The 21,149-nt window shown below is 39.9% G+C and overlaps 1 protein-coding gene across 2 annotated transcripts; it reads left to right on the top strand.

The window, feature by feature from the left end:
- Positions 1 to 9,726: 9,726 nt before the first annotated feature.
- Positions 9,727 to 20,030, top strand: LOC146475613 (uncharacterized). 2 transcript variants are annotated; one of them, XM_085115954.1, is made up of 17 exons: positions 9,727 to 10,083; positions 10,225 to 10,317; positions 10,779 to 11,144; positions 11,825 to 11,935; positions 12,314 to 12,552; positions 12,972 to 13,150; positions 13,416 to 13,515; positions 13,934 to 14,030; positions 14,139 to 14,371; positions 14,505 to 14,622; positions 14,824 to 14,915; positions 15,207 to 15,327; positions 15,557 to 15,661; positions 15,952 to 16,119; positions 16,929 to 17,102; positions 17,222 to 17,295; positions 17,877 to 20,030. In XM_085115954.1, exons 1-17 carry the CDS (start codon positions 9,852 to 9,854, stop codon positions 18,822 to 18,824), a joined length of 3,450 nt encoding a protein of 1,149 aa, XP_084972080.1. In that variant the 5' UTR covers positions 9,727 to 9,851; the 3' UTR covers positions 18,825 to 20,030. The 2 variants fall into 2 exon arrangements, with proteins under 2 accessions (XP_084972080.1, XP_084972081.1); XM_085115955.1 differs by having other exon boundaries at positions 9,863 to 9,970.
- The last annotated feature ends 1,119 nt before the right edge of the window (positions 20,031 to 21,149 follow it).

Raw genomic sequence — 21,149 nt, 5'->3', positions numbered from 1 at the left:
GTTGAGAGTCTGACGTCACTTGTTTTTCCCGGGTGACCCGGCCTCTGTTGTCATTGGACACAATCTGCCTTTGGTAACCAGGCCGCAGGAACATGGCGGTTCAATGGCGGATGAAAATTCGTGGAGTTTGAGCGCAAAAAAATCGCACTTTCCTTCATCTTTTGAGGATATAACTTGGAGATCATGTACTTTAGGACATAAACTACCAATCAACCGCAAATAAAAGGTATTCGAAAATTTGATCGTAGTAGCACTTTAACCGTTCATTTGCACCAGGTGAGAGCTTGCTAAGTGCCTCAAACACCTTTGGAAAGGTCGCTTTCTGGACTTGTCGAACAATTTCCTCCCCAGCATTCTGCAGCTCAGTTATGGATAGGTTTCCAACTATCTCTTCTACACTTGTTAGGGGGGAAGCGCTATCAAGGGCACCATCAATTTTCGGCTTGTAAACATTGCACTGGAGAAACTTCTTGTACCGTAACATCCAAGCAAACGCTCTCTTCAATTTCCACCACGAAGAGTAATGTTGTATCAAACTTTCTATTGGATCTTGCACAGCAGCAGCGGTGTAGATCCTGCTTTCCTTTCTGACTTCAGGGTCACTATCTTTCAAAGTTGGCACTTCAATCGTTGCTGGCCAGGAGGTTTCTTCCTTCCAAAGGAACGCTGGACCATTTAACCACCGACTATTCTTCAGCATCTCGTCAAGCCTTAACCCCTTGGATGCATCATCTGCTGGGTTATCATTTCGGTTGACGTATCTCCAGTCTGAGGTGGACGATAAGCTACGAATCGTGGTGAGGCGATTCGACTCAAAGGTGTGAAACCGCTTGGTGTCATTGTTCAGGCATTTCAACACTGTAGTAGAGTCAGTCCAGTAATTCACTTGATCGATCTTGATTTCCAACTCTTCACGTATGATTTGGTTCAGCTTAACTGAAATAACTGCTGCAGATAATTCCAACCTTGGAATAGTGATCTCATGGATAGGGGCCAGTCGAGCCTTACCCATCACAAAGCTACAATGGATTCTGTCGAAGACATCAACGAGACGCAGGTAAGCTACTGCTCCATACCCTACACGTGATCCATCTGAGAAAATGTGCAGCTGAACACTCTTTGTTTCGCCAAAGTCTTTCGGCTTAAAACATCGTTGAATTTGAAGTCCTTGTAATTTTGGAAGGTCTTCTAGCCAGTGCAACCATTGAACCCTTTCTTGTTCATTAATGGCACTATCCCAACCTAGCCTTTTCCGGCAAAGTTCTTGTAGCAATAGCTTGGCCTTCATTATGAAGGGAGCAATGAAACCAAGTGGATCAAACAACGAACTCACGATTGACAAGATCCCACGTCTGGTCATTGGCTTCTCTTCCAGTAGTTGCTGAACTTTGGCTGACACCTCCCAGACAAACTTATCCGCTTCTACGTTCCACTTCAAACCAAGCGCACACGCAGTCGGTAAATTTTCTAGGTCCAGATTGACCACTGAACTTGCTCTTTCTGATTCTGGTATTCCAGCTAACACGTTCCGGTCATTGCTAAGCCACTTCGTCAACCTGAAGCCACCTTTCGCGAGCAATTCACGTAGTTGTGTAGACAGACTTAACGCAATCTCGGGTGAACTAACAGATTTCATCAAATCATCAACATACATGTTCTTCTTCACGATTTGGACTGTTACAGGGTCGAATTCTGCTTGATAAATCGACGCTGTTTTCTTTAGGCAAAAGTTCGCACAACTTGGCGATGAGGTTGCGCCAAATAGGTGTTTCACCATACGGTACTCCTGTGGTTCCTCATTTAAGTTTCCATTGGGCCACCAGAGGAATCTTAATACATCACGGTCTTCAGGGTCAACGTAAACCTGGTGAAACATAGCCTCAATATCGGCTGCCATGGCAACAAATTCTTGGCGAAACCTGATCAACACACCTACTAATGAATTCGTTAAGTCAGGGCCTCGTAACAATTGCTGATTAAGGGAAGTTCCATGGTACTTTGCACCACAATCAAAAACCACTCTGACTTTTCCTGGTTTTAACTGGTGTGTCACAGGGTGATGTGGAAGGTACCACACTGGTCGTTCTTTCGCGTCTAACTCTTCCCTTGGGACTCTCTGGGCGTGTCCCTTAGCTATGTACTCTTGCATCGTGGTTCGGTACTTCGTAAGCAAATCTTCATCTTTAAGCAGTCGTTTCTTCAGAAGTTGTAACCTTTGTTCTGCCATTGGTTTATTGTTGGGGAGATATGGTGATTCTTCACGCCATGGGAGGGCTACCTGGAAGTGGTCACCCACTCTTTGCAGGGACTGTTCCATCTTGTTCAAGGCTTTGTTATCTTCAACTGATGGAAGGGTGTCTATTCCAACAACAGCGTCCTCAAAATCGGTTTTCCAAAGTCGCTCGAGTTGGCGATGCAAGATTTCGTTATCAGTGTCATGTTTAACATCTTCCTTTGGCTGAAGGAAGTTCGCATGTATTTGATGTTTTGCTTCATTGCTGTCTTGTCCGTGCTCTCCACTAACGGTTTCCTCTTGAGTCAACTGACTTTCCTTTGTACGGACAAAGTTCACAGAACAGCTGTGATCTCCTTTCTGATCCTCCATTGGACCCATCACCGTCCATCCTAAGCTGTATCGGATAGCTATCGGCTCATTGCATTCACCAGATTTACACTCAAGTGGAACGAACAGGCTGGGATTCTCCTTCAGTCCAATCAACAGCATAACTTCTCCAGTTTCTATCACTGGAATGTCAATATCTCGAAGGTGAGGCCAGCGAGCAAGGTCTTCTGTCTTCACGATGCAACTTGTAGAAATTGGCATGTTATTGACTGTTCTTACATTCGACAATTCAACAGTAACTGACTCATTCATAGACTTCACAACCAAATCTACAAGGCAACTTTCCACCTGCGCTGAACCTGTCATTCCAGTCAATGTGAAACTAAGTCTATCTCCATCAAGCTTAAGTTCTTTTGCTAGCCTTTCGTGGCACAGTGTCACCTCCGAACCATTGTCAAGCAAGGCATATGTTTCAACCATCCTGTCACCGCCTTTTCCTTGAACTTTGACTGGCACGATCCCAAGACACACTCGGTTTTCTCCGGCCCCAGTTGTCACCACAGCTGTTTCTCTGTCGTTGCCGGCCCCAGTAACATTACTAGGCAAAGCATTCCCTTGTCTTGCTTGTGACTGTTGTTCAGCATTACCATTGTTTGAATCAACCTTATTTTCTCTAAGATCAGTTCCAGTTTTAGGTTCTCCTCCAGTTGCTGTAGCGTAACGATGCATTAAGGTGTGGTGATTACCTCCACATCCAGACTTCTGGCATTTGAAATTCACTTTAGGACACTCCTTAGCAATATGCCCCTTTACAAGACATTTGTTACAAAGTCCACCTTGTTGCACAACTTTCCTCTTCTCTTCATGTGTGAAACCCCTGAACCTCTCGCACTTCCATATTTCGTGTCGTCGGGAACAAACCAGACAAGGAGCTTGCCTGTTTACAAAATTTGGTCCTCTCTCATGTTCGAATTCAATCTGAGGACCACGTCTTGGTTCAGTTCCAGTCAAGAACGTTGATGAATCTGGGAGAGGTCTGCTCTGATTTCCCTTACTTCTTCTGAAAACTGCTTCTTTAGAGGGTCCAGTATTCATGTCGTGTCCAAACTCATTGTCTACCAACTTGGCTCTTTCTTTGATAAACTTCACAAAATCTTGAAACTTAGGTCTACGATCTGATACAATGATTTTCCCAGCGTACTCGGTCCATTTTGCACGGAGGAACATCGGCAACTTCTTAGTAAGTTCTCTCAAAGTGTTCATGTGGTTAAGGTCAGCCACATAGTCAGTGCCCATTCCAGTCAAGGTTCGATTAGCATTGTCCAAGTGTCTACCAAATTCCAATAAGGAAGGTCCGTCTGCATTCTTCAGGCTAGAAAGACGTAGCAGCTTCTTAATTTGTGCATCTGCAATTATATGCGGCTTTCCAAAATTCTCGCGCAATGTTTCCTTTGCCACTCGATAACCATCAGAAACAGGTAAATTTGCACAGCTCTCAATTGCTTCTCTTGCCTTTCCCGTACAGTGCTGGATCAGTAGTTGTAGCCGCCTAGAGTCGTCAGGGTTGTCCTGTTCCAAATAAGTTTCGAAGTTATGAATAAAGGTCACATATCTGAGTGGGTCTCCGTCAAACTTGAGGTACTCGACTTTTGGCGAGGTAACCACTTGCCTCAGTGCCTTCACCATTTCCTTTCCACTGTCAAAATGTTGTACTGGTGTCGTACAGAATCTCACATTTTGTGACGTCTGAGTTCGTGGCATCTGCCAAGCCGAAGACCACGATTCTCTAACAGGCTGTCTATACAATGTCTGTGAAGAATTCATACTGGATATCACAGAATCAACAAATAAAGGAGCAGAATCCCTACTTAACAAGTGGGCAGTGGTGCGTCGCAATTCCCGGGGCTGTACTTCGGGTACAACTGACGAACGTGTGACTGTGGTACTTGTAGATGTCACGGATGATGTAACAGCACCAACAGTTCCAAAGGTAGGGTTATCCAATGAGGGCGTAGATCTAAGCTGTCTGTCATTTGACGGACGAGAGACTGATTGTAAAGTTGCATAACCATTTGGCTGAACTGAGTTATGCAATGCGGCAGGAACAACAAGGGTGTCCTGTTTAGAGTGTGGTGTAAACGATCCAGGAACTGTTTCGTTTAAATAATTAATCGTAGACAAAGGAGGAATGGCAGGGACTTCTGGTTTGAGAGGTGATGTGTGATCCACTGTAAGGGGCTCTAAAGTACCTCTTGGATCTGCCACACCTTGCGATTTAGGTGGGTGCCAATATTCCTCGTCATGACTGATTACTAACTCAGTGTCTCTTCTATCTTCTCCTATTTCTCCTTCATAAATTCGTAGTGACACTTCAGCCTTTTCTGCCTCTATTTCGGCTTCCAATAACTCTCTTTTCTTTCGAATTTCTCGTTCCTCTTCGTCCAATCGTTGACGAGCTTTCAACTGGCGGATTTTAAGCTGAGCTAAGGCCAGGGCTTCCCTTTTTCGGGACATCGTACGCGTAGATGACTTTGAACTTGGTTTGGAAACGTCACTACCCGGACCCTTAGGTCTTAAGCTTGAAAATACACTGTTGTGTTGGTACGCGGGCCGCCAAGATTTCACAGCGGAATCGAGATTTACTTTTCGCTCCATTTGCTCCTTATAAGCTTCCTCAGCCTTTCCCAACGCCAAACTGTCAACGCTAGCGTCCAAACACTTGCAATATTTATCATGCGCATCAACAAATTTGATCCACGCGTCATTGAGATTTTCCATTTCCTTTGAGATTTCTTCCTGAGTGCCGCCGCGTTCCATCAAACGGGTAATCTCGTTGCTTATTCTGGTCAGATTTCCAATATAGCCAGAGCGCGACTTGTTCAGAGCGCGTTTCTTCTCATTCAAATACCCCTCGACGTCTTGATCCACGTAGTGCGTATTAACATGAGTATTTCTGGCGCCGCTTCCTTCTTCCATTTCCATCGAACCGCCTAATACGGTTATAAGTGCGCGATCACTCGTTTCAAGATGCGAAGAATCCAACTGTAACTCAAAATCACCTTCCATAATTCCAGAATTGAAATGTTCCAAAATCAAAGTGTTCCAAATCGAAAGATAACGCCGATACAACAATTACAATTCCTTCGCTACTTCCAAATACTCGCAAGAAACAAGTCAAACTTCTAAAGTTCTACTGAATGAATCTGGCTCCACCGCCGATTCGAAGTAGTCGAAAACTATTACGCAGTTCCCAAGATCATGTGCGTAAGATTCGAATGCGAAAACTCAACCATTTATTTACAAATATTCCATCGACAATTCCACAACATTTCCAGTCATCACGATCCAGTTAGGCAATAGGGCAGTCAATAAGGTAGTCAATAAGGCAGGTTTTCTACGAAAAGAAATTACACCTTTAACGAGCGAAATAACAATACACACGGAATACGACAGAACTTACCGACTGTTTCGAATTCAAAGTGTCCACAACTCAACGAATTGAATAACAAAACATGCTAGTACAAACATGGCGACTTGTTGTTTTGAGACTGAGCACATGGAAACTGTCCCGGATTATGACGTCAAATGTAGGCACGCAATGGGAGTTACATTATTATTATTATTATTATTATTATTATTATTATTATTATTATTATTATTAACATTGTGTATATATATATATATTTTCTTTCTTCATTGTAACTTGATTTGTATTACCCTAGTGTCTGTTATTGTCATTTTTGTTTTCTTTATGTGGCAAATGAAATAAAATTGAAAAAAAAATTGAGTGCCTGATAATCTGATCTAGTTGGGGTGATATTCAGATTAATTCTGTTTGAGCAGTGTCATGTAGTCTTAGGAGAGAGTCATAATGCTCATTCAGTTGAGTGAAAAGTATAGCCGTACAGAGTAAGAAAGAAAAATAAAATCAAAGATGAGTTTTCTTAGATAGAATAATGTTTTCAGCATTAAAAATCATACTAAACAATAAGTGTGCAATTTTTGGCCTTGCAATAAGATTACTTTAATAAGGACATGCGTTTCAAGTTAATATATATATTTAGGCTAGCCTAAACGTAGAGCTCCACAATTCATTCATTCATTTATTTGCCATTAACCAGAAATACAACAACAGTATACAGAAATACATTAAAGATAACATACAATATTCCTACTAAATTATTTACAAGATCAAATGTGGTAAAGGCAAGGAAGCCTATATAGAAGCCGGGGGCTTATAAACTATAGGCTTTCTGGAACTATAGGTTAAACAGTACAAGTTAAGGGTACTGAATGAAAATTCCAATTAATTGTATTATTGCATTGCATTGTATCATTGTTATGCACAGGTGAGCATTTCTGTATGAAGTCCATGCACTACAATATGAAACCAGCAATAGCAATTTGCTTGGAATATATTAATGAAGAGATTATTAGTTTTTAATAAAAATTATTATTATTATTATTATTATTATTATTATCATTATTATTATTATTATTTTTAATTTTTTTTTTAAATGACATTTTTTTTCTAATTACATATAAGTCGATCTGGTTTTCGGTATGCCAAACACCTTTGCGTTCACGGGAATGGTATTTGACCCTTTAAATTTTTTTAAATAAGCAGACACTAGCAAGGGTCCCGAGGGTGTCTGCTCAAACAGGTTTGACTGTATTTTTAACTTGAGTAAAACGTTTATGCCAAGTCATTTGCTTGCTTCACGGCTATCAGTCGACAAACAACTGATTCTTCTCTGCTACTGCGAAAATCAAAAGGGGGGTTACCGTTTCGGCTAGAGTATGGGTAGTACCTTTGCAAACGCTCTTCAGTAACAACGGTAGGATCAAACACACCATGTGTAGTTGACCAAAGCCATTTGAGAAGGATTTCGAGACTTTCAAACACCATTTCTGGGCTTATCGCTTCGTAGCTATTGATGATTTTGAAACCCGCGCGTGAACAGTACTGCTCGATCATTGTCTTCTCCTCGCACTGGTACATGGTCTCACTGATGTATTCTGCATGCTCAGGATTCAGTACTTTGAAAGCGGTTAATACGAACGGTACAAGATGATCCACGTACTGAATGGCTATCTTCCCTCCAATTTTAAGGCTTCCCATCATATTTTTAAAGACTTGCTGTTTGTCTGCGATCCAGTCAATGACATGATTACTGAAAATGAGATCGTACGACCCACAGCCCATCCCTGGGAAATCAAACGCGTTCGCATCCACAAATGACAGATTCTTGATTTTACTGTAGGATTGTCGGGCCACTTTAATTCGCTCCTTATCAGAATCAACACCGATAACCTTTCCCTCGGGCCCTACCAGGCCAGCTAGGAAAGCAGACAGCTCTCCTGTACCGCAGCCTAAATCCAAGATGGCGTCCCCTGGTTGAGGGCTCACCTCTGTTTGGATGAATCTTTTTCCGCTTTCCCCTTGCAAGGAAAGTGCACTTTTCTGGTATTCCTCTGCAGCATTTTTTGTATCGGTTTCATTTGCTATATGTCCTGCCATCTTGATCTACAGGGTCTGTATAAATTAAGGCGTTCATATGCCCTGTGAGCAAGCTCTGGGGGATCGGGAAAGACGAACTGAAACCGGAAGTTGCATGAGAGTGAGGCCTAAGGGCCGTCGAACGCGCGAATCTCAAATCAACAAACATGGACGAAAGAGCTTTACAAGAGATAGATTCAAACCTTACACCAGACGACATCCCATGCTCATCTGTTGGAAATGTGGATAATATCAGCAAATGGACGAAACCACAGCTAAAATTCTGGCTCAAATGTAGAAGGCTAAACCAGCCAGGATTAAAGAAAGACCGCGTCGAAAAGTAAGCTTTGTACCGGTGGCCCATATGGGACATCAATGTAACTTTTTTCAATTCAAATCTACACTACAAAAATCCGAGTTGTATAATTTTCAAATTGCACAACTCAGATTTTTACCGCAGAAATCCGAGTTCTATAATTTCAAATTGTACAACTCGGATTTTCATCACAACAAGACGCATATGTGCGTGAACTTGGGCTTCTTTCCTGGCATATTCAGCTGTAAACGCCAGAAAGTTGACATGATAAAATCTCAGTTGTCATTTGTCGATTGTTTTACAGCATAGTACAAGCAAGTATATTGTAAGCAATGTATATTCCTGGTCTAAATTGTACCCTCTGTCCGTTTTTTACGCCCGGTCTGTAGCCTGCGTTTTACACTGACCGATTAAGTAATAAATTTTAGAATCTAATAAAGGTTCTGAGAGTAAAATCCGAGCTTTCAACCTACAGTCGACTCCCGATAACTCGAATCCTCGCTAACTCGAACTTCGCGCTAACTCGAACCAATTTTCCTTTCCCTTCAAGTCATTTTCTATATAGTTTTACCCTCAATAACTCGAACTTTTTCCAATTTCCCTTGAAGGTTCGAGTTATCGGGAGTCGACTGTATGTGTGCATCTATCTGGCCAACAGGATTTAGCAAAGTGGGCAGGGATATCTTGTGTTGGTTTCATCCCCCCTTGCAAAAGTTTTCGTTTTTTGAAATAAGGGAATTCTGATTGGTGTTTCGTGGAAATTTCTGTATGTCAGTATCTTTAACCAGGCTTTAACCCATTAATCGATGAAATTTGTCCTCGCGTCACGTGAGCGAAATTTGATCCGTCTCTAGTGCATGCGTTTGTTTACGCAAGATTACGCAGTTGTCACGTTTTGGCAATTAAAATAGAGAGAAAAACAGACAGAATGCTTTCCTAAAGGAAAAATTTATTCAGAAAAGTCTTTGTTTACGCCTAAGAAAGAGACGCTTATAATTCTAAAAGCGAGACGAGAGACGCGAAAGCGATTTGAAGGAACTATCAGTCCATTTCGAAGCGAATTTATCAGAACCCGAGCGTGGCACGTTTTTCAAATTTTCGCTAAAACTGTTCAGAATATAATGAATCGGTAAATTCGAATAGTATTTCAGTACAAATTCACGATCAAACCTGTAATTTTTCAGCCGTTGAATTCCCAGAACGTACTAAAAAATTTTGTAGAAAGTCCGTGGCCTAGATTTGAGATGTTCGCGCTCCGCTAACTCGTCGCCTGGATAAAACAACAATTTGTACTCGAAGCACAGTTTCTTCGCCGTTATTTCTCAGATTTCCGCTATGGGCAACACAGTCTCCCCAACGAATTCACTCATATCATGAATTGTCAAAATCGATTGAATTCATTGAAATCATGAATTTAACAAGGAACGTTCCCGTGGTGCTTAGCTTTCTCGCAAAGCTGAGTAGGAAACAAAATGGCGTCTTCAGAGCCAACGAAAAGATCAAAGAAGGATGCCAAATCAGCGCTTGAAGAAGCCATCGAGGAATGCGATAAACTGCTGAAGACATCGAAAAAACAAAGGAAAAAGACAAGGTATCGCATTTCTCGGAATCCTCTCACCGGGAAACGCAATACAAAACATCCTTATAAGCCAAGATTTCGCAACCAGCCGCCGAGTACAAGCGGCTCGGGTCATGAGCCCGATGGTAAGCGAATGCCATGCTTTTTAGAAGATTTCTGGGGTTTTTTTTAATAAAGATAAATGATTCTTTATAATACAGTAAGTGTTGTCAAGTTAGCTTACGCTTGAGCTGCAATAAAATTCTCCTCGTTTCGTCTTGCCGTAGGTCAGAATTCAGATACCTCCGATGTCGATTCTTACGATGCAAGTCGTGATCTCCCAGGCATTGAGCAGGGTATGCCACCATCAAGTGAAGATGGTACGTTACTGTCAATTGCCCATGTACTGTGATTGCGTATTGTTGGTGCTTGAAGATTGCGTATTCCCCAACCCCAAGTGTGGGCAGACATACAATTACAAATGTCCTAATGCCCCGCAAATGTGCAAGGGTTTAGGAGATGGAAACATAGTTAATTTATAGTCTTTTTTACGTTTAGTTTTTAGCACAATCGACCCCACAAGCTTTTTATCTTTAATATTCATCATTTAAAAAAAAAGAGGTTATCTATCCATCCATCCCTCCATCTATCTAAACATTATTAATAAATTTTAAATGAAAGGTGTACATTGTACATTAGATATGAGATTGTCCCAATGCTTTTTATTTTATTAATTCATTATTATTATTGCTATTATTATTATTATTATTATTATTATTATTATTATTATTATTATTATTATTATTTAAATTATGAAAAAGTCTGTTTAATTGTTCCACAGATAATCTTGAAAATGCCTTGAGCAGGTGTGAGGATATTCTCACCTCTCTTAAAATACCATCACCCAAAAACTGGGAGACACGTATGACAAATTTGTCATCCAACTGGGACAGCGCACGAAAGCTGTTAATGGAGGCAGTCCTCAGTTGTGAAAGCCTTCCCTCACCTGAACAGTGTCAGGCATGTTTGTCGGGAAATGTCCTTATCAGATGCCATGACTGCCCCAAGAAGTTCTTTTGTCCCTCTTGTGACAACAAAATACATGCGTTATTGCCTTTTCACAACCGAGATGGGTATGTCAATGGTTTCTTTGAAGCTATCCCACCAACTGTGACTGTAGATGAAAATGGATACAAGAAAAATATAGGTAAGCAGCTCCTAACACCACTAGCAACCACCCAAATACAAAAAGCAACCATGGAAAAATGTTAAGTTTGAGGTGGTCCCTTATTAGAGATCAGATCACAGGTGGTATAATATTATACTCCAGTCATTAACCTGTGGTACAGTACATGGTTTTTCCAGCAGCCTACACACAAATGTACCCAGCCGAGTGACCCAAACATTGATGCAGTACCATTTTAGTGGCAATACTCAGTCACAACATGACAGTATGATCACCAAAGCGCACACAGTTTCCCTTATTATTTACCTACACTGTAAGGTAGGGTGTGAGCAACTGTCATGAGCCTCTTTCAAATTATCCAAGTTGTGCCAGTCATAAGTTAGTATTGCCTGTCAATTTGTGGCTTATGGGAGGTTAATAGAAAAAAACAATTTCAAACCTCTTGTCCAAAAAGTAGATACGGTTGCTTACGGTGCTGGTCGCTTTAAAGAGAGACTCTAACAACATTGATGTTCTCTCTGGTTTTAATGGGTTTTTTTATTTTTCTTTGGTAAATTGAATTTACATGGAGCCATTGAAATTTGTTTTCATTGATTGGTCACTGTTGTTGTTATTCATCCATTCTAAGCAAACTTTGATGTTATACAAAATACTTTTTATGCTGAAGACTAATGTTTCTATTATTTCATTCTTTTTTAAAGTGAAGCAATTTCCAGACATTGTGTTGCCAGCTTGTTGCCCAGCCTGTAAAGAACCTGGTGTTTTATGCCAACTTCCAGCTTCTGGAACAATAATTGTTGTAAATGAGAAAGGTACAAGAACAACCATCAGTCTCTCGTGTGTTTCATCCCCTTTTCTTTGTTTAAGTTAAACAGTACAGTGAAAATTTTGTTTCATTTTCTTCAAGTTATGTTTATGTAAATTTAATTCATTTTATTTACATTCTGTATCCTATTAAGTTTTAAAACTTTTGAAAATACTCTATTTTTTGATACCATGATGTTAGTGTTAGTTGGCTGTTGAATAACCACACCCTGTACATGTATTTATGTTGGTTTTAATGCCACTACATGTACAAGTTTACTGGGAATACAGGGTCAGCAGCAGTGGTATTTGTTGTATGCTGCAGAAGTGTTTTTTTGTCTTATGCACTGTTATCTTTATCACCTGTAATTGTTCTTGATTTTTAGGACGATTTGATTTAAACAAGTTTACTGTCCAGTGCAGTGCATGCAAAACATGCAATCCATCATGGTCTCTGCGTGATGTGGTACATGCAGGATACTGGCCAGGGAGTCCCACAGATACAAGTTATGTCTTTGACCAGCAGTTATTTTATCTGTGGGATTCCTTGCAAAAGAGAATGCCAGGGACCTCTGAAACCTCCTTTGTAAGAGCTCTTGAAGATGTTTCAGTTCTGAAGGGAAGAGTAAGTTTTAAACATGTAAAGATAAATTTAACACTGTTTTGTAATGTCACATTGAAGTTTAATAAAGAGATTGATATTAAGTCTTAAGGATAATCTGCAAAAGAGTGCTGTTATAATACCCCACACCAAGGCAGGTTTAAAAAAGTAATGGTAAGGCTATCCCTTTAAACAACTTATTTGATTGTCAATCCACATTTCCAAAATCATAAAAAGGAATCAACCAGTACTGAATTTACAATAATTGATTATTACTTAAATTGTACCAAAACTCTGTTTTTATGTTCAATTGTATTGTTCTTATTCTGATTTAAATTTGCATAGTATTCAGTTGCAGTGAGTACAAAATTAATGTTTGTTGATTCTTTTGTTTGTTGTACTGCACCATGGTGTTAAAACAATATGTCCCATTGTGTTCACAGGCACCAACTATTAACTATTCGACTTTTAGTCGTGCCTTTAAAGAGTGGAAGTTCTGCCAGCATGAGTTAGACTGTCTTCAAGGACTGAACTGGATGCATTGTCCTTCTTGCTCCATTTTTCAGCATTCTTGTCACGTGGATGGCAATATGAAACTTTATCGTTTTAAGTCATCAGGAAGGTCAGTATAAAGATTTATTTCACAGGATGTAGTGGAAGTGGACACCTGCATGCATAGAAATGTTTACTTTTAGTCTGAGTCTATGGTTTCTTCTAAACATCACATTTTGCCTTAAATTTCTTGAGATGCTTTTTATGTTGTAGCATTAATTGAATGTGAATACTCTTTCAACAATAATCATTGTTGGCTGTGCATATTATAATTTTGTCTTACATTGTAGCAAAGATTTGATACATGTTCCTTTTCTATAATTCTCTGTTCACAGTCAGCGAAGGCCATCCTACTATGGAGATCTCTTCATTGCCAATAAGGACAATGTTGACAGTCACTTGAAGACGGTCTATGCAAAACAGTCCAAATCTAAGGTTTATTGGGAACACTTAGTGTCTATCCCATTATTACATATACCTAGTTGTTTACCCAGGAAATGTTTCTATTGTACAGTACAACGTTGGAGTAGCTTTTTTTTCAGGTTTTACTTATCATACATGTATATACACTTTCTAGCATATTTTGAAGTTTTGGAATTTTTTTAAGAATATATCCCCTTTTTTGCTTTGAAATCACTTGCTTGTATGTTTAATTGAGAGGATTTCCATATTCACAAACTCAGACACTTTTTCATATTTTGCTATGAAGGTTCTTTTTAAAACGAATTTAAGTTTCAGCAACAAATAAATGACCTTAGGCAATGTGACAACTGATACCTGTGTTCTGAGAATGTCTTCTGAAGCTTACTCAAATTGCATGTTGCCTTCAACAAGGTTTCTTTTGTTTTTGTAGGATAGTGATAATAGATGTGGGGATTCACACTGGAGGGCTGCAAACAACAAAGGAAGAAAGTCAGCCAAACTTGATGAGACTGGACTTGAAATAGCAGGTCAAAATATACTTTAAACAAAATATTACACCCGTGCTTTAAAGTTTATCACATACTGTAGTTGTTTTTGGTAGATAGACTCCCTCTGAGTGAAAACTCTTGTTATAGGTTGCAGGCATGGTCTGGCTCAGTGGGCTGTGAATATGTTCCAGGGGGAGTTGTTTGGTTATGCAAACTATATACATCTAAAAAAAATGATACCTGCTGGTGTCAATTTTTTTTGGGAGGATATAGTTTGTAAATATTGGAAATGGGCAAGAAAGACTGGTGGTCTAGATGGAAGCAACATGAAACCTGCCTTGTCAGTAATGCATGCTAAGGCGCACAACTGGACTTGTCAGGTAATAATCAGTACTTGTAATCTCACAAAGTCTTCAACAGTACTTGAACATGAACCACAAGTTACATGTACATTCTTGGCAGCTTTTACCTGGAGAAATTGCTATGAATTGCAATGAAGTTTCTAATATACAGGTCATATGGGGAGGCCGTTGGCAGGAGGGAAGTGCCTGTTCCACAGGTGAGGAAGTGGAGCAAATCAACTCTCACATGTCACGGTGCGGCAACACAACAAAGTACATGCTTCCTGAGAGTAAGTGGTAATCTTAAACGATAATGCACTCATGAAGACCCGTCCTTTTTTGTTTGTAATTATGATGGCCATTTTCATTGGAATAATATGTTGTAACAATATTATTATTATTGACAATTCATGTATAACCTTCTTTTAATTTAATGTACTTACTTTGAATATGTTGAATGTTTATACAAACTGTTTTTCAAAATTTTCCAGACAGAGAAGAGCTCATTACTGAGCATGCCCTCCGATGGAACAGGAGGAAAATTATAAGCATGGTACAGAGTCTTACTCAACGATGCACTCGTGTAAGCTTTTTAATTTTTGATTATTTGTGAAAAGTCAGCTCATTCCTTCAGGGTTAACACTGCATAAAATTTCAATAATTTCCATTATAAAATCATAAGATTCCATGTCTGTTGAGTGAGGTCTTCCTTAGAGGCACTTCATGGCCGTTGTCCTTTTAAGTTGTAAATCTCTTGTATAAAGCGCAATTTAATTATTTTGTGTTAAGTTTTTAAAACGCTACTGTTTGTTTTCTTTGTGTTAGCAAAGTATTTATCAAGTCAATTCTTGTCTTTCTTCCATTGCTTTAATAGGCCGTTAAGATGGAAAATGCATCTCAAAAAGAGTTCAATGATGCTCTTGAAACATACCATGTTTCCTTACATCAGTTCAAACCAGAGGAATGGAAGAAAGTTGTGATTGACCATGCCAAAGGTAACTACTTTCTAAAGTCACAAATCAAATGTAAAAGGAAATCCTTGGGATACTACCCGTCTTTCTGTATTACGGTAACTGTACACTGTATAAGGACTCAACCTTATTTGATTTTTTTTGTTTACAGGTGGGAGTGGTGGGAATAACTCCTTCTAGTGAACCATTTTCAATTACACAACTTAATGGAATACTTAATGGAGTATGTACATATCTATTTCTCTTTACTTAGAAGTGGAGGCCTTGCAGGCAACCTCTGGTGTTCGACTCCAAGATGAAATTGAACTCTTGGTTTCCAATATAGAGCTCACCACTCGTGCAATGAACAGATTGTCAGGTATTCATTACTTTGCAACTCTTTCATTTACCAATTTTCAGTAAACTTACTTCGCCGAAAGCATTATTGTCTTTTGTGTTTCTTGGGGTAAAACCTGTTACTAACATTATTAATTCATTTTGTTTCGTCCTTTGCGTTGAAACTCCTTCTGCTTCGCAATATCTTGCATTATGTCATTATCTTGTATTTATTCCGGATTATTTGAAGTAGTGTTTAGCAATGGAAAGTAGCTACCTCCTTTATCTGTGTTATTGTGTTTTACCCTTTTTACTTTGTTAAATCTGATGCAGATTCATGCAAGCAGCGAACGCGACTTCGCAGTAAGATCACTGCGGACAAGAGTAAATTGGCTTCTCGTCTTCAACAGTACAATGCAGAAAGGAACTGTAGTGATCAAGAATCCAATTGCATCTTGTCTGAAGTCATGAAAGGAAACTTCCCTTGGGGAAATAATGGAGGTTAGCCATTTGTACATTGTTTTCTCACAAAGGGCTAATGCTCGAAACGTCAGCACTCTCATATCTCTTTACAGTGGCCAATGTAGCTGTAGTTATCAACTGTTGCTGATAAACCAAAATTTTTCTAGGCATTTTTTTTATTGTTATGTCATTTAAGGGGTACAGCTTATTATGGGGATTTTGTTTTTTGTTCTAACCGCTTTGAAGTTTTTCTTCGATAAAGTTGTTTGTTATATAAACATGTCCCAGCTATGTGTCCTTGTATGCAAAAGTCATGTACAACCGTTGTGACCAAAGCACTTTCCCTCCGAGTCGGTCCATTTTATTACTTTACTAACTTGATAGCTGTCCACGGCTGCGTGTTGCTCAGACTCTGCTTTTCACAGTCTTACACTGTATTTTAGTAATTGTTCATTTTGTTAATTTCATTTAGTCTGGGCATACTTGCTACGCCGTGCTGATGAGGCCCAACAAGGCCGAAACAGCTTTTCAAAATTGCTCTTCAATTACTCCTAACAGTTTATAGAATTTTCGTTTATGGAGAATTGACTTTGAGCACAGCTAGTCACACAAGAGTAGCCATGACTCTGTCCTGATATTGGGGCAGCAGCATTGGCGCAGTGGTGGGAGCGCTCGCCTCACCTCCAATGTTTTCCCAGCCCCGGTATAGTTCGTACACTCAGCATTGACGTTTGTTTATCGCTTACGTAAGCTCCCTGGTGTGTTAAACATACCTTATTTTACGTTAACTGCTTTGTTGTTCTTGTTTTTCTTTGTTTTATTTTCTTTTTTTATATACATTGCTGTAGAAACACCTATTCGGATCAAGAGAATCATCGTAGAGAAGCACGAGATCATGAAGAGATGGAAAGAGGAAATTTCTCTAGTGAAAAAGGAGATGGCTAACTTCATTTTCTTTTATGTGGACCTCACAATACCACAGCTCTCTAGGACTGCACAGGAGTTGCAGGGCAAACTTGATAGTTAGTTGCTTAAAATATATCTCTTTTTTAAGGCATTCAACGGCCGTAAATGTTTTCTTTTCTTTTCTTTTATTTTACCCACTTTTGAACCTTATTAATCTTTTCTTATTTTTTTCAAGATCTCGCTTGTCCTTCGAATGGCGATGTGCCCCCAGAAACAGCCAATGATGAGACAATTGTGGAGTCTGAGGATGTACGGCTTATAAATACTTATAATGTTGTAATAGACAAAGAAGTGTTTGACATTTTTTTAATTGTCTCTGGTCTTCATTGCTTGTATTGTGCGTTGCAACTATGCATTGAAAGCCACAGAATCTACAGTACTTGAGACGAGTTTGGCAATGTTACAATGCCCGTTGGCGGCAAACAAAAGGAGAGTGGCGTATTTGAAAGCTAAAAAGATTATTAACATCGCTAAAAAAATTATATCAAACATAACGCAAACGACTTTGTAGATGAAATTTCGGGGGGAATAAGGAAGACTTTCCGGCAATTCCTGTAACAAAATAGAAGCATATTTTTGTTGAGGTTTCAACGGTATAGAGTTGACGTCACGGCGGCCATGTTGGTGTCCCAAACCAAACCTCTGGGAATTGAACTCTATTTTTATGCAAATACTATCTTTTGTTTCAGTAAACCAATATGACTGGTAGTCACGTGAATGAAAACACTCCATACTGGAGTTTCCTCCTTTGTTGCGGCTTTGTTGATCTTGTTGATGCTGTTTCGTTTGGTGTGTTTGAAAGATGTTTTTTTTTTCCCTAATGCGTCAAGGTAATGACGGGCAGATATGAAACGCAAACCGAGACTGACGAAACAGTTATCAAAGGAAAGTTGGCCTGCGTTAAAAAAGGGATTGCCTTCTGCAAAAGGCAACTGATGAGTGCAGTGGAGAAATTCAAAACCGCTTTATCGGGAAGTTCCCATGAAGAATGTTTAAACATTGGGGACGTTATGGGAGGTGATGAGGATGATGCTGTTTCGGATGAGGATGCTGACGATGATGAAGATGGCGATGATGAAAATGAAGAGGAAATTGCTGCAGTTCCCGATACCGAGGCCACCAACAGTAACTCACCAAATGCCAATAACATATCAATCGTTGGAGAGAACATTTCTCAAACTGACTTGTTCTTATGGAAATTTCCCTTAGAAGTAAGCCAGTCAACACTAGATGGCCGTAATGGAAGCTCAGCGTGCAGTGTGATTGCAGTCATTATGGCACATGGCATATGGCATCAGCGTCTTCAACTGCAAGCAACACCTTTGTTGTCTCCTCTTTGGGTTATGCTTCTCTGTGCCGCCATCAGAGTTGGAAATAGGCTTTACGACCGCTGTCGCCATAGCCTACCACAGCGCTATTTGTCTGCATCTGAGGCTGCAACCATCGCAGAACAATGCTTCAGTATGTCTGTTGACGTCCCTCTCCCAGTTCGAGCTTTCGATGAACATGCCCCCTCGACGTTGCTATTCCAGTTGAAAGAGCTGTGTACGGGTGATCGAGGTGATGGAGCATTGCTGATAGCAAACGAGAAGACAGTTCTCTTTGTGCCAGTGGGTAATTCATCCATTGTCTTAGTGGATACCCATCGCCACGACACCAATGGTGCAATACTGTTATTGGGACAGCAGAACAATTTAGACCAGTTTATCCATGTTTGTCAAAGTGTTCTTGATTTATCGGATGACACGTACGGCAACTTATCTTTTATTACATTTTAAGAATCTGTCTGGAAATATAGTAGATCCCGATCGTTATCTGACATCCCAGCTAAAATATCAGTCGCTTACGTTAAATTGTGAAGGAGATTCTCTCACTCACAATGTTCACCTTTGGCATGTTTCTTTATTTCCAATTTCATTGTTTCAAATTATGCCATATAAACTTTATTTAAAATACGGAGAATCATCAGTTTAGCTAAAAATATGTACATATGTAAAAATACTCTACAACTGTTTTAAAAGATTGTTGTATGGGAATCCTATTGAAAGAAATGTGATGGTATATTTCCAGCCTGGTGAATGAATGAGAATGATGATTATTCCAGAAAATGACGCAGGGAATCCTATTGTTGTTTCGTCTAAAATACCCAACAGAGCTGGCCTTCTTGAATTCTTAGGACAGATTATTCCATTAACATGCCCCGCTAAAACAAAAACTTCGTTTCAGATAATTAGTATGCAGCTTAAGTTTGCCCTGTACATTTCTTAAATTATATTTCGCGTGGCGTTGAGTAAGAAGTCGATGTAAGTTTTTGGGGAGCAAGCTTATGCATTGTCTTGTACATAACAAGAGCTTTTTGTCTTGGCGACGAACTTTCTCCCACTTGGTAATTTCTGCCCACTCAAACCGCCCCAGGCAGGACTGCAATAATAATGATGAGGTAAAATTAATGCGGGGTGCACTTTGTTGTACAGTCCCTTGCCATACAAGTTTTATTTTTTATTTACTGTACTTTATTTTATTTTCGTACTGTGATTTAACTATTACTTTCTATTATGAGGTCGATATTTCCATCGCGTGATAGCTGATGAGGGCGCAGCCCGAATCATCTATCGCGCATAGAAATCGAGGGCGAATAATCTAATTGTTTTTGTATAAATCTACTAGCCGGTCAAAACTAAGCAAGTAAATTATCTATTTCCTCATCGCAGACACTTCGAAGACGCGACGAAGCGGCCGCCATTTTGTTGATCGCTACTCCCTATCTATCACAGAATAGAGAGCGAATAGCGTAGCCAATCGGAGAACGGCATTCGTGATATAACACTAGTAGATTTATACTAATGTTAATTAGTGTGGGGCACCGGTGGACGTTGTGTAAATAAAAAGATAAAGAAATAAGCAAATAAATTGAGTAAATCAGTCGTTATAGATTTGAATCGCAGTGTTTATAGAAATAAAGAGTCGTATGCGTGTTAAAGAGACTTTACTTGAAATTTCTTCAACGTGTTTCGACCAAGAGATTTGGTCATCGATGCTGATTCCTATAGGGATTTAGTATGACCAACTCTCCCGATTATTCCGTCATCCATTTCGGTATCAATCTTTTCACATTTAGCATGATACACTGACTGGTGAAAATAAGAACTCATTCATTAAGTACCCATTCTGTGGCCGTTTGCAGACAATTCTGTATATCATCCCGCATCGTCCCACCTAAACACCATTTTCTTACCGCGAATTGCGGGAAGAGTCGTTCTTCACCTGTACTTTGCGAATGTTTTGGCCGTTAATTGGCATCATCCCATATTCACTAAAGCCGGTGACATACCTGGTGATTTTATATGCCGATCGCCGCGACCGGCGCATAAAACCGCCGATATCTGACATGCCAAATATCGGCGATTTTATACGCCGATCGCGGCATTCGCCAAGTGTTCCTGTACCCGCGATTTTCTACGCTCATCCCTTTGAATCGCCGGTAAAGTCAACTAATCAGGTTGGGAGATTTTATCGCATGACTTTTCAAAAGGCTCCTCGATAAGGCCGGGGAACAAGGTTGAAGTGCCACACTGTTGCGATCGGCGAAAATAATCGTCAGGTGTGTCCGCATCAATTGGCTGCAAAAAAAAATAGCTTGCGATTTTCACTAGCGATCTAATTCGTCGCGATCGGCGTATAAAATCGCCAGGTGTGTCGCCGGCTTAAGACAAGTGACATATAAATAGTTGAATAAGTGCCCTAATCCACGCAATGACCTGTTTTATACATGTTGAAGAGAGTTTGCCCATCATCCCGTGTAACTGGGTATCACGCTTTTCTAAATAACAGTTTCTTACAGTAAATTGTTGAAAAGAAGCCATTTATCACACAATGTGCCACTTCAGTTATAGATGCTGCATGAACAATCTCTATTTTGGCCGTTATCTTGGTTCATTGCCGTATTCCTTACACACGCTTCATACGCCAAACGGCATATTTGCGACAACTCTGTCCATCGCATCCTTAATCATCTGTTGTAACGACCATTTTTGTTTTGGCGGTTAGCTGTTTAAAAGGAGACGATGATCACAACAATGTTCCTTCAGTATTCCAGGTGTTTT

The sequence above is a fragment of the Pavona decussata genome, unplaced genomic scaffold (genome assembly GCF_977016875.1).
Source record: "Pavona decussata unplaced genomic scaffold, jaPavDecu1.1 SCAFFOLD_84, whole genome shotgun sequence".
Classification (NCBI taxonomy): domain Eukaryota; kingdom Metazoa; phylum Cnidaria; class Anthozoa; order Scleractinia; family Agariciidae; genus Pavona; species Pavona decussata.
The sequence above is the reverse complement of the archived record's forward strand: the minus strand, read 5'-3'. Positions and strand labels throughout refer to the sequence as shown.

What these genes read in the sequence shown, in the direction of transcription:
- LOC146475613 (XM_085115954.1), top strand. Translation starts at nt 9,852, where the DNA reads ATGGCGTCTTCAGAGCCAACGAAAAGATCAAAGAAGGATGCCAAATCA. An exon ending in CGTTTTAAGTCATCAGGAAG is followed by an intron (nt 13,151 to 13,415) that starts GTCAGTATAAAG and finishes CTCTGTTCACAG; the next exon opens with TCAGCGAAGGCCATCCTACT. An exon ending in TGCAATGAACAGATTGTCAG is followed by an intron (nt 15,662 to 15,951) that starts GTATTCATTACT and finishes AATCTGATGCAG; the next exon opens with ATTCATGCAAGCAGCGAACG.